This window comes from Haliaeetus albicilla, chromosome 13 (genome assembly GCF_947461875.1).
Source record: "Haliaeetus albicilla chromosome 13, bHalAlb1.1, whole genome shotgun sequence".
NCBI lineage: Eukaryota > Metazoa > Chordata > Aves > Accipitriformes > Accipitridae > Haliaeetus > Haliaeetus albicilla.
This window is the reverse complement of record NC_091495.1, coordinates 42,007,216-42,020,056: the sequence shown is the minus strand read 5'-3', so window position 1 is coordinate 42,020,056 and position 12,841 is coordinate 42,007,216. Positions and strand designations below refer to the sequence as shown.

General features: G+C 44.2%; 1 protein-coding gene across 2 annotated transcripts in view; it reads right to left on the bottom strand.

The window, feature by feature from the left end:
• The window catches only part of LOC104319163 (tetraspanin-15), a 50,885-nt gene that overhangs the window by 1,951 nt on the left and 36,093 nt on the right, over nucleotides 1-12,841 (bottom strand). For both annotated transcript variants that reach the window (XM_069801146.1, XM_009920782.2), the window contains exons 6-7: nucleotides 8,876-8,929; nucleotides 8,192-8,308 (exon numbers count right to left, since the gene is read on the bottom strand). In XM_069801146.1, coding sequence (XP_069657247.1) covers nucleotides 8,192-8,308; nucleotides 8,876-8,929 — 171 coding nt within the window. The remainder of the gene's footprint in view (nucleotides 1-8,191; nucleotides 8,309-8,875; nucleotides 8,930-12,841) is intronic.

The following is a 12,841-nucleotide window of genomic DNA, read 5'->3' as shown; positions in this document are numbered from 1 at the left end:
CCACTTTCCTAATTGCACCCACCAATCCTCAAAGAGCATTCTGCTTATTTGACATTCCACCTAATTACTGATAACAGGATTAATCACTGAAAGAACAGATGAGGTGCCAGAGGCTGCTGCATGGTTACGGCTAGCAGGGCTTTCCCGATAGCAGGAATTGCAGAAATGCTGGATTTGTGCCATTAGGGTTCTTTGCTGGGAAAGATGACTGCAGATGCTGGAAGAAAAACTGAAGTCTGCAAACATCTCAGCATCTCCTTTTGTTATCCAAACGACCTGAAATCAGGTTATCTTACAGCCTGGGTAACTTCTGTGGATGTATCTCCATAGCTCCCTGCTGCCCTCAAAATATTCACTGCTGCGCTGCATATTATATATCTGTCTCAGCAGGCAACTCCTTCCCAAATACTCTACGAAATTATTTCACCCTGCGTAGAGAGACGGCAGTCATCTCCGACTCAAACTGTGTGAGATGCATTCGCTCTCCGAGAACGTGCACAGGACCAAAAGTGGGCTGTGCAACCTTGCGGTCACCTGGGATGGAGCTTGCTTTTGGCAGCGAAGCAAAAATAACAAAACCAAAGACTTTGTCATGGAAACGCCAACCGGGTTCTTGCTCTCCTCTCCCACATCTGTCCCCTCTTTTGTCCCCAAAAGCTGGAGAAGCCTCCAGGCAGGGATGCAGGAGGCCAAGGCTGGTTGGATGATGCTTGGAGATGGCTACGTCTCTCCATGAACCGTAGGGAAAGTGCAGGGCAACCGCTCCCATGCGGATCCAGATAATAAGATTGTGCTAATCCATATTCAACAGCAGAGCCTTTAAGGATTTAAGAAGTTTTAAAATAATATTTAAATGTATGTTAAGCCTTAGCATTATTTACTTCTATTAGCATGCCATCACTGGGCAGATTAAAATCCCACTGCTGATACAGTGAAAGGACCAAGCAAGCAAAAACCTTTGAAATGACAAATTTTAAGGCAAGCATGTAATTTTTTCCTCCCTAAACCAAACAGTAATTCAGGAAAGATTTGTGTTTACAATAAATTTAATGCAAATGAATCCAATTCTGGAAAACCAGGCAGGTTTGGGGACATCATCCGTCCTGCTCCTCTCCTCCCGATGGCAATGCGACGTCCGAGGTACTGCAGGATGCAGCATCCCAGTTAAACTGGGGATTTCTTGAATGGAATAAAGGTACCCCAAGTCCTCAATCAACAGACTGCATCGCACAGCCTTCACTCTCCTCTGAGTTATGAACCAACTTCCATTCCAGCTTGCCTCTAAATATCCTCTTTCACTTAATGAAAACAGAAAAAGCTGTCAGGAATATAGATGCATTCAATATCCCCGGCACCAAGGGCACCATGTTTTCCAGAAGTAAAGAGACTTCTAATGTGAGTGCTGATTTTACTGCATTGCAATATCAAGGAAGGCATTGTTGCAGAGGAGCATGTTAACAAAATGTATCAAATATGAGGCTAAAAAAATTAAAAACCTGCTTTTCTCCCTGACTTCCCCTCCCCGTGATGGTAACCACCAGCGAGTGAGGGTAGAACCGCTTGGGAGTTACTGCTTGCGGGTCATTTAAAGTCAGAAAATTGCCTCTTCTCTCTGGCTGGCATTCAGCGAAGTATGGAAACCACCACTGTCTTGGGAAGTCTCTAGTCTGCTGCTTTCTGAGCTTTTTGCTGGGGGATTTAAATGCACAGGGTTTTCACAGGGGTATGAGATCATTGAGTACCTGCTCTTACAGGGTGCAAGAGCAGTTGCATGCATAAAATAAATCCAAAGACCTTTGCGTATCAAGGGAATCAATAAAGCATGCAGACTCACCGGAAAGTCACAATAGGGTTTTATATATATATAATTAATTTTTGCAAGGACTAGCTATATATTGCAATTTGCATTGATAATGGTATTGGTAATTTGGTGGCACCCAAAGTTGGGGATCCCCTGCGGTGATAGGTATGGAGAAAACCACCCTGCAGATGACATTATTTGAGGATTACTGCATTGCTTCCGATCCGGACACTGCAGCAGGGAACATGCAAAGGCTTGCACAGGCATATCCTTCCTGCATCCTTCCCTTCGCACGTGTTTTCCTCCCTGCTGGGGCACGGTGCCCACCTCGCCCTCTGCTCCCCGGCCACCTTGAGCACAAATCAAGAAGAGAAACTTTGCAAACCCAAAGCATCAACCGTTAGAAGCAATGGTATTCACTGTGGCCATACAAATACGTGGATTATTATATTTTAACACACTAAGCACACAACATTGCACCATCCTCTTGCTTTGTTGTTTTTTGGGGGTTTTTTGTTTTTTTTTTTTTTTTAAGAAAAAATTAAATATCTAAATACACGGCAAAACAGAATGGGGGACAGAATGGTCTGCTGCCATTTCCTACCTCTCCAGCTCCTCCCCGTAGCAGCCTGGTGGCCTCGAGCTGATACAAACTGGCATTTTGCAGCTGAAGACCTTGATCTCCATCTCTCAGCGGCACTTTGGGACTCCCCTGGTGAGCCACAGGTGAAGTCTGCCCCAAACCCATCCAATTTAGAGTAGGAACTTCTGCTTCTTCATTTTGAACCAGCAAAAGGGTGAGTGGGATGTCTGCTGTCAGTGAAGGCCAGCCATAAATTCTCCCATCTAACCCATCCAAGCAGCTAGAGGAAATTTATGACCATCAGAGGGGAAAAAAAAAACAACCAAAAAAACCCACGCTCCAAAGCACCAGTCCTCAGGGATTTTGTCTCTGACTCCCAGGGGCTGTACGATGCTTCTGAGCCACCTGGGAGGACAGGGAAATAAAACCCATTCATCACTTGCAGCTTTTCGTATCCTCCCACGCCGCTTAATCAAACCCCTCATTTGTATTTCTCCTGTCCCCATGAGTCCCTGGGAAAGTGACCTCCCTGCCCCACCAAAACAATGTGGGGACACGCATCCAGGCAAGGGCAGTCTGATTATTTTTAAGCCCCAATTATAAATGCTCATTTAATCCCAGAAGGTTCCCATGGATGTCTGCAAGTCCCTGCTACTGGAAGACCCTTGGGTTTTCTCTATGCAAACCAGCAAAAGCTCAAAAAGCAAATTAAAACCCCCATTATTTTGCTCGGGAACTTGCAATTATTTCTAGCCAACTTAGAACAGTAGCACTAATTATAACCGAGTGCTGTATCATGATTAAGCTACGGGTGTTGGACTATCTAGCTGAGCAAGGACACCATCCTGCTGCCGTTCCCAGAAATTGTTATTGCCCCTGACATAGCAAATGCCTTACTTCATCCACTGCTATTACTCCAAGGCATGAAGAATCATCTTTATATTACAAGAGATATCCAGAAGAGACTGGAAATATTTGGTCAGCTGGTTTCAGCGCCTGTTCTCCACTCTTTTTCGTGGTGGCAGTGAAGCATCCTGGTTCTCCGGCACAATCTGTCTCAGATAAACCCTAATATTGCACTTCTTGGGATCAACGCTTGTTCTCTCCCTCAAAGCCCAAAGCCCTCTTTGCCCTTGGAGCTGACAGCAGCCAAGGAAGACTTTTTAAAACCATTTCAAACAAGACAGCATCGGTCACAATTACCAATTTCCTACCAACATCACAAGAACAAAATCAAGTTAGTATGGAAGTCTGGGGTACTTTAACACAACTAATGATTATTCCTTCTCTTCCAGCACTTGAGGAAGTATATACAAGTATTTGAGGCTACACTCCAATTTCTGTGGTTCTGGTGCAGTGCAGAGCCTTCTGCTAGACATAAGCCATGTCTTTCTGTTTCGCATGTAGGTGCCGTAAGATTATTACAAGGCTTTTTGGTGCTCAGCTCCAGACTTGCCAAGCCCCAGCTTTGCTCACTGTCTCGTAGCGGCTCCACTTGTTCTTTCGGATTAAATGGTTTTGCATTAGGAATAGGTCTCAATGGGGCTGATATGGCCAAGATCTAATTGCAATATCCTCCTCACTGGGAAATGCTCATTGATTGATGGCTCGTCTCTTCCACGTCTGGCAAAAAGCAGCATGTTTGGAGTCAGGACCATTTTTGGAAGCAGAGAAGGAAAGGGCTCAAATGCTCATTTTCACATTATTATACAACAAGAAAAAGGTCTGGAAAACCACAGCTGTTTTCCCTTAGGGGTGTGCATATGCATGTGAGCATGTGCATGCGATCAGTGGCTTGATTCGGGGTGGAACGGTTGCATTTTTGGGCCTTGCAGAGCACTCAAAAGGAGCTCAGCTCTTCCAGTCACATTTTCCTGGGCAATCAAACATGCAAGGCTCAATTTGGCTTTCGCTTAACAAGGGCAAAAATCAAGGATAGAAAATAGCAACAAAACGATGCTCAAGAGCCCTCGCAGGGTGACAGCATGATTAACCACATCCCACTGCATCATGGTCCCGACAAAACCAACTCTAACCATGGAGAAAATAATCCATCAGCCCAACGAGTGTCCTCTGCAAGCAAAACTTTCTGCAAGAAAACCCTTCTCCATGCAAACATCACCGGCTGCTGTGCAGGCTTGTGCCCGGCTCTGGAGGTCCTTGCCCATTTGGGCGGCTGTAAAGCTGGATCCTGCTAAACAGAAGAGTTGAATCATTTCAAGCTTTCCCAGAGCTAATCAGGTAAAAAGCAAGCATTTATCTTTTATTGGCTTTTCCTTCCATAAATTGATATTTATAGACCAGGCTCTTGCAGAGGTCATGGACTGCAGATGGAAAAATCCCTTTTATTCTCCTTTTCTACTACATTAAGCACGCGTCAGCCACTTGAGAATATACCGCCTTCCAGCCCCTGAAGCAACTAAGATATTAAAAAGCAAACAAAATACAAATTAATCTCGCAAAGAAAAAGGGAACTTTGGCAATACAAAGCCCTTTACACAAGGAAACATTTAACATTACTGTCACCAAGAGATGAAGACGCCTACCTGCAAAATGCCTTTTGCAAGTCTAATGCTACATTTTTGACGACTGAAATAGTTGATCTTCTGGATTTATACTCTTAGGAGGGAACATCTACCTCCACACTGATGCCCTGTTACTCTGTAGCTGCTCCCAATGTAGAGCTTTGGAGATTGATGAAATACCAAAGTGAAACGGAGGTAGCAACAATTCACCAAGAGTCAGCAGCACCGCTGAGTCGATAAATACTAACGCTTGGCAGTGACCTTTCAGAGATTTTTTTCCTCTTTAATTGGACTTGTGCCATTTTCTGCTTCTTTAGGATGGAGAAAAAGGGGTTGAAGAGCTTTTTTGTGCACTTGTTTCTACTACAGTGGCTACATCTTCACTTTGCTAAGGAGGATGAAATACCATCAGAAAACACCCCCTGTAAAGACACAGGAATAGAAAAGTTGGAGATGCTTTTCCTGAGGTCAGTGTAAAAGCTACTAAAAGAGCACCTGGGCATGGCAAAGGGGAAAGAGCAATGCAAGAGGTTATTTGGCTTATTTTAACTAAAAACACAATTTACCCATGCTGTAAAGTCCTCAGATAATCTTGCTAGAGGCAGGGAAGGTAGGGATGGAGTCAGTAGAAAAGAAATTTATGTGCTTTGCTGCACCTGCTGAAAGATCTGGGGTTGCTTCATAATTAAACACAACTAGTACGAGGCCACAACATGAATTTGCCACTGACTGCCAACAACTAAATTAAAATGTCTCTTTGAGAGCGATATGAAATGCATCACAGTTTGGCCTCGGTCTGCAGTTTGGCTGAGAAGAAGGGCAAGGAGATGGGATTTTACTGGAGAATGAAACATAGAAAAAAGAAAGAAGAGAATTAAAGGTACTCTGCAAAGGCAGAAAAATAATTGAGTTGGTGTGTTTATGCTTCGCTCTGAATGAAGACAAATGAACACAACCACTTCCCAACTCCTCAAATTTTCCCATTGCTTGATGACTTACTTAAAAAAGGTGTAGACATTAGTGATTTAGGACCGCTCATAAAACTACAAACTCCCTCTGCCCTGCACCAGCCAGGGGAGAGGCTGGCTGCTGCACAGTGACATACCTGGGCAGGATTTTTCCCTGCCTCCTCACTCGTTCGATCAGTTCAACACCCAACAGGACCCAGCAGATTTACAGCTTTTCCCAAACCCAATTAGATGCCCACACCCCTGAGAAAGCAAAGCCAAGCACCCTGCCCTGTGGCCTTGGCGTCTCACAGATATTTGGGGAAAAGCAGAGAAAACTTAAAAATTCAGTAACTTCCCACATGATGGAAAGTCAAAATCTGATGGTTTCCCACACCTGAGCATGATGGAAAGACAACACTGAGAACAATAATTGCCCACTCTCCACGGGCGCTCTACGTCAGCCAAACTTTTCTTGGGTCCTTCTTTCTGCACAAGAAGAGCTGGTTGCTTACCCCGAATCCAAGCACAAATCTCGGGCACTCAGATGATGAACATCAGCCGAGCTCAAATCCCCAACCTTTGAGCCCTTGAGCTGCTCACCATCACAGATGAAGCTGAAGTTTGAGCCTAAGGAAGAGCAACACTTTGAGGGAAATTGGGCAAAACCCAAAGCTGGACTCGGGACATGGATCATCATCCCAACCTTCTCCCCAGCATCATGCAAGTCTTCCACCAAGGTGGTTTGCAGCTCCACGGAGAGGCACGTGTCCCATGCAGGACATGACAAATACCCAAAGGCCAAAGATGGGACAGGTCAATACATTCACTCTTCCCAAAGCTCAAGGCACTGTCAACTCCCCACATCAACAATGCCAACCCCTTCCCCCTTGGATCGGCAATTCATGGACAATATTCTCACCCCAGCTTTCTACTGGCAGCTGCTGGGGATGAAGCTGTTTCTGGGCTGACAGCTCCTGGCAACGCAGATGGCCATTTATAACTTAATTCCCTCCAAAACTTGACAGAATCAAATCCGATTTACATTTAAAACCTTGAAATCATGAGCAGATGGGAAGAACAAGGTTCTTCATCTGAAGAGCATTTAACGGCATGACAGAAAAATCACAATGCTTGCTCAAAAGCACTTGATATTCATCAAGGCTCAGCAATCCTTATTGCCATCTCTGGTTTTTCTCCCCATCTTTCCCAATTAAGAGCATCACGTTGGCAGGTTAATGGGTAACGCAACAGGCGGCTCCTGTAATGTGCTCTCAACATCCTGCAAGGCAGATGGAAGCGGTCGCCTCTATTACAGCACTTTCTCACCCCTTTTCTGTGCCCATTGCATTTCCTAGTGGTAGCACAGCAGAAGTCCATTGTTCATTTGCATGCTTTGGAGAAAGCACTTTAGAAATGTGAATTGGGCACAAACTGCTCCCCTGTCTCGGTTTTTCATTTGGACCATCTGAGAGCTCAAGAGGAAAGTCCATCCTTTGAAAAAATTAGCTCAAAGTGCCACATATTTCCCCAACAGCTTCTGCTTTATTCAACCACTATTCTACCTTTCACTGCAAATGGAAACACATAAAAAAAGAAAATAATTTCATTCCCGTTTAGATTAAAACCCCGTATCTGGAAAGCATCACCAAATACCTCCAGTGGCAAACCCAACATTTCATACAATGAGATAAAAAGAAAGCTTTGGCTTGTGAGCCTCAAAAAGAATCAAAAAAGGATCAAATCAACACTAAATCATCAAAGTTTTGTCAGAAATAATTCTGGAAAGATTTAAGAGAAGTATTCACTTCCTTGCTAGCACAGTGCCAACAGTGTTGCAAAGGGACAGCCCCAGCTGCAACACAAGATTTCTCTCCATATCGAGCATCTGTGATGAAGAGCTTAATTACCTGTGCTGGAAAGTTGCTTGGATCCTCAGGCATCATTACTGGGAACTGGATTTCATGAGGCATGGCAAACCCTGCTAAATTTACGATTATGGTTTATTTTGGTTAATATTTATGCTCTATTTGAAGAGAGCCATAAAACCAAATATAAAAGGATTTGCTGTGCTCACGTATGCATGCCTTGCTTTTAGATGCTATTACTTGATCAATAATTAGATTTCAGGAGTGAGTTACAAGACAGCCAGCACCGCAGTCATAAACCGTTAATTTTGCTAAGGGTGCTCTAGAAAGTGCTGTGACGTTTGCTGCCCAAGACACAAATCTCAGATGTAAATGGAGGGAAAAAAAAACAAACTAAAAATGAATTATTTTCCTCCTCCAGCACAGTGAAAGAAGCCAAGAAGATGCCGACGGGATCTGCCACATACCTGTGGAAGCAGCAGGGAGCAAACAATGCCCAAAGTGGCCTCGAAGTTGTCTTTGAGCCAGAGCCCGACGGCATGGATGCAGCCTCGCACATGGATAACATTGAGCAGCTCCAGGCGCTGGAAGAAGAGCGGAGAGAAGCATCACGGTTTTGATTGAGACATTGGGGTTGGGGGGAGATGTTATTTCTTGCGTTTGCTTCTTCTTGCAAGCCAAAGGAGTGGCACGAGAAGTGTTTGGGAATTGATTTCTTGGACTGGATCTCTCCTGGGGATTTTCTTGCCAAAAAACTGTCCCTGGGAGCTACGGACCATATGCACAGAGATACCGCAGCTCTCTGCTGCAATACAGTCCCACAGTCACTCCTGAAGGCCTCAAAATCAGCTTCTCTTCTACCACCAAGCCTCAAAACACAACTCAGGATCAGCATTTCCCGGGGCTGATCCAGAAAAACCACGCCAAAGCCTACAGGGACTACCCAAACATGTCATGAGCCTGCCCGTGCTCTGTGAGCCTGAGCAACACCCTGAGATGCCAGGGAAAAGTGATAAAAATGAATTTATACACAGCTGCAGTAACAGCCATCCTTGGTGGGGAAAGAGCTTACCTGCAGATAACTGTCTCATTTTAGGGGGTTTGGGGAAGGAGAAGCACATCTCACATGTACAAAGGAAAAAGCCAGTTACCTCTTTATTGAGCGTCCTGTATCCACACAGGGTGTTAATGACTTCTCCAGGGACCTGTGAACAGAGAACTGGTGAACAGACTTAGCTCAGAGGAAGCAAAAGGGGAAATACAAGAAATAAGAACAAAAAAATAAGAAATAGAAGAGCTCACCCAGTTGCCTCGACCATTCAGCATAGCACAAGGCAAGCAGCTACCCTCAAATCTTGCTTTGCTACCACAGGCTCCTTTTTGTCCAAATGCAGTGCTGAAACCATGCACGTTGGCAATAAGTTGTTGGATTTTTTAATTAATTTATTTTTTTAAACCACCCTTCTCTCTGGTTTCTGCTGTTTTGGAGCATGTTCAGGTCCCCCCAATGCTTTTCCAGCGATTTGAGCTGGGACCACCTCCACGTCACATGAGCATTTAGCAAAGCAACTCTTTCAAAACGTTCCCTTGATTTTTCTCCTTGTTTAATTCCAGCCACCTTTTCTAACACCTTCAGTCGTGTTTCTCCATAATAAAAGGAATTTCACAGGGATTAAATGTATTGGGCTCTCCAGAAATCAAGGGGGAATTTCCCCAAAGTCTTCCACCACTTTGAGGAGAAACGTAAGGATTTTAGACATCCCCAAAGCTTAGATCTTTGTTGGTCAACAAAATTGTTTCAAGAGCTGCAGCTAATGAGCAAAATCCTGGCCAAACACTGCTATTCAGGACCTTTATAAAATAAAATCTTATCCCTCTGCTTCTGTCAGGACAGAAAGTGGTACATTTTGGGTTACAAAACTGATTCTTGCTCATCCCCCAAAAAACCAAAGCTGGAGAGTAGCTCCAGCACATCCTGGACTAGTTGGGTACTTTGCACCTCTCAGGACTGATCTTCTGATGGGTTTTTTGGGGGCTTGTTTCATGGATCAAACAGCAGCTTCCGTAACACTGTGTGCTTCTAAAGGGGCCTTGTGCCCATAGAATAATAACATGCTGAAATTATTATGCTTTCAGAGAGATAGCTTTGAAAACCAGTAAAAGCTCCTGGACAACAAAACAAAAACATCCCGTGCTTCAGAGGCCAGAGATGAAAAAGAGAAATGTGCACATTTAGATGTAAATTATGCTTTCCAGCAAGACACGGCATAAAAGAAATGTGCACCTCCAGACAGACTGTATCCATAAAGCTGCAACTTGTACCTTCTGTAATTGGCAGGGAAATTATTCCAGCGCTACCCTACCAAGAGCTTCTGTACCTACCACATTACTCACAGTGCCATCAAAAATCCCATCTCTCACCATTTCAAGACACTATTTACAAACTGGGCATAGTTAAGGACACTAATTAGTCCCTGTGCATATGAAAGACCTGTGGGGAAATCTGGACATCAGCAGCAAAGCACCCATTAGCGTCGCTGAGAGAGAGATCTCATCCAGGGTTGGGAGCATGAAATCAGAAACCTTCAGCATAAGAGCACTGCAAATTCCCCCTAAGGTAAATGCTGTCGCCAATAGTAGTATAAAAGAACCTGTACGTGACCAAGGATCCATCTATTTGGTTTACATTAAAAAAAATGAACCATTTTTCTCAAAAGCTTTCAGTTGTCCTTGCTTTTCAGAGTCACTTTGTGGACATCACAGGACCCTTGCCAGTGAAACACCGTTGCTTTCTATTGGGCTTGTCGCTTGAACACATCTGGCTACGGCACAGATTCATCACCACTTTTCTTCCTTCTTGCATTAAATAACCAAGGGTTTCTCAATCATCTCCAGTCCTGCCCGTCTCTTTGAGTAATTCCCTCAACACCTTGTATTTGGGAGAAGGGTAGAAGGTAGAAAAGTGAGGTTTTAGCCTTGATCGACTTTTGTCAAGGTCTTGCATGCAAAAGAAGGTCAGAGCTGAATTGAAATATCTAACATAAAACCAGATAGAAGCCTTTATTCTTTCAGAAAGCATTCTGATGCCTTCAGGGGTCACAAAAGAGCAACACACAGACGTATAAAACCCACCAATGGCAGAAAACTGCAATCCTTGCACTTTTTATTTAACCAGCTGCTTTTCACCCCCGAATCAGTGCCAGATGTCAGCAGTGACACTTCACAAAGGGTTCGGAGACACTGTGCTTGGCAGAGGCACAGCTACACTGCAGCTTCCCAGCTTCCCAGGAGAAGGCACAAGTGCCTTGGAAAACCATTTAGAAAAGCACTTAGAGATGAGGATCCAGTTTCACACCCTCAGGCAGGCGCGTATTTGCCCATTCCTTCTTCCTGGGAAGACTTTAAGGCCTACAGCCTCAGAGACGAGACTCTTCAAAATAGCCAGAGCATTTTTGGAGGATGTCTGCTCTCATTACTGCAACTCAGCCTGCCTTGGAAGATGCCCCAGGGATGCAACACAAAGCTCTGGGAGGGTCTTGTAACAGAAAAAGCCTTGTCTTGGAAAACAGGGTGGTTTTATGCCTGTATTTAATGATAAGTTGAAAACACATTGCAATCAATCCCCTAATCCATGTTTCATGCTGCTTCCTTTAGACAAGCTCGCTTCTAACAGCATCTTTCGTTCTTTCCACATTACATTTCCAAATGACTTTTTCTGGTACCTCTTAAATCTCAAAGGTCCTCTAAGACAAAAGGATGCTTTGCTCTCCATCTTTTATTCATGAAGGCACAAATAGAGAAGAAGCACACAAGAAGAGAAGGATTCCTTGCCCTACAAACCAGTGGATAGATAACTGGTTGATAAAAAGGTTATTCACAGTGGAGAGACCATCGTGTTCATCTCTACTCAATGCAGAAGAATTCATACACGTATCCAGGTGGTCCCTGTTATCCTTCCAGTTGCAGGGCCAATGCAAGATCTTCTCTTCAGCCCTCAAGTAACATATTTTGGCGGAAAGCGTTTTCAGCAGGGCTTGCACGTCGCTAAGAACCAACCAAGTATGTCCAGAGTATCACACACAGGTACCTTCTTCATCCTGAGGTGCAGAGGTCCTTCTCCCACCTTCTCAGCCCGCAAGGAAAAACCCCACGACGACTTTGCAATTTCAGCAAATAGCTACAAGCAGACGTGCTAGACCTTATGGTAAATGCAATTATTGGGGGGATTCGCTCTGTTGTTTAAACTGAATTTTCATTAGATTGTTTTATGTCGCAGACAGCAGAAAACTCCCAAGGGACCTGGCTCTCTTAATTAATAATTAATATTGCGTCGGGCTGATTTCTTAACCGAAAGTGCCCTGCAGTGCCAAAAAACAGAACTCTGAAGAATAAGGCTACATCTATCTACCTGGTTACTGTTCTCCCCAGGAACAGGTTTCATTTCTCATGGAGATTTAGATACATTTGGTGAGGTCTCGCTTCCCATAAAACCGCTCTGGCTGTCAGAACCATATTCATGGACTTTTAATTCTTGGAAAAATATGTAGAGGATTTACTGTGGACTTTCCCTCCCAGGGGCTGGCTGCTCCGGTCCTCCGCTAGAGCATCCTCCAGACCCAGCTCATTGCAATGGGAAGCCAGAAAGTTGCCTTATTTCTTACCCTACTATATTAATCACCTGTGATTTCTTTCTCTCCAATACTGCCTGCTGCGCTGAGGTCTTTTGTTTGCCAAATTGTCAACCCAAAACCGTGGGGAGTGTAAAAATACTGAAAAATGCACTTGACTCTCTCTAACACATCCTCACTCGTAATACAAAAGGACAACACATGAATTTCTAATTCCATCTTCAGGAGCTTTAGGATTCTTAATCAATGCCCTGATTAGAGATGACAATTATTTTTGCAGCTGATTTGCATGTCAGACTTCCACTGATAATTAAAACACCTCAGATTTCCCTTTTTCCGTTAAAAATCCAACAACAATACAAGATTGATGATCTATTTTCCTTGTGCAATTAGTAAAGCCTGGGGCACGGCCAGGGTTCAGAGGCAATGCTGATACTCCTGATGCTCTGAACCTCGAGGAGGTTTGGCTACCAGGATTACCCTTAGAAA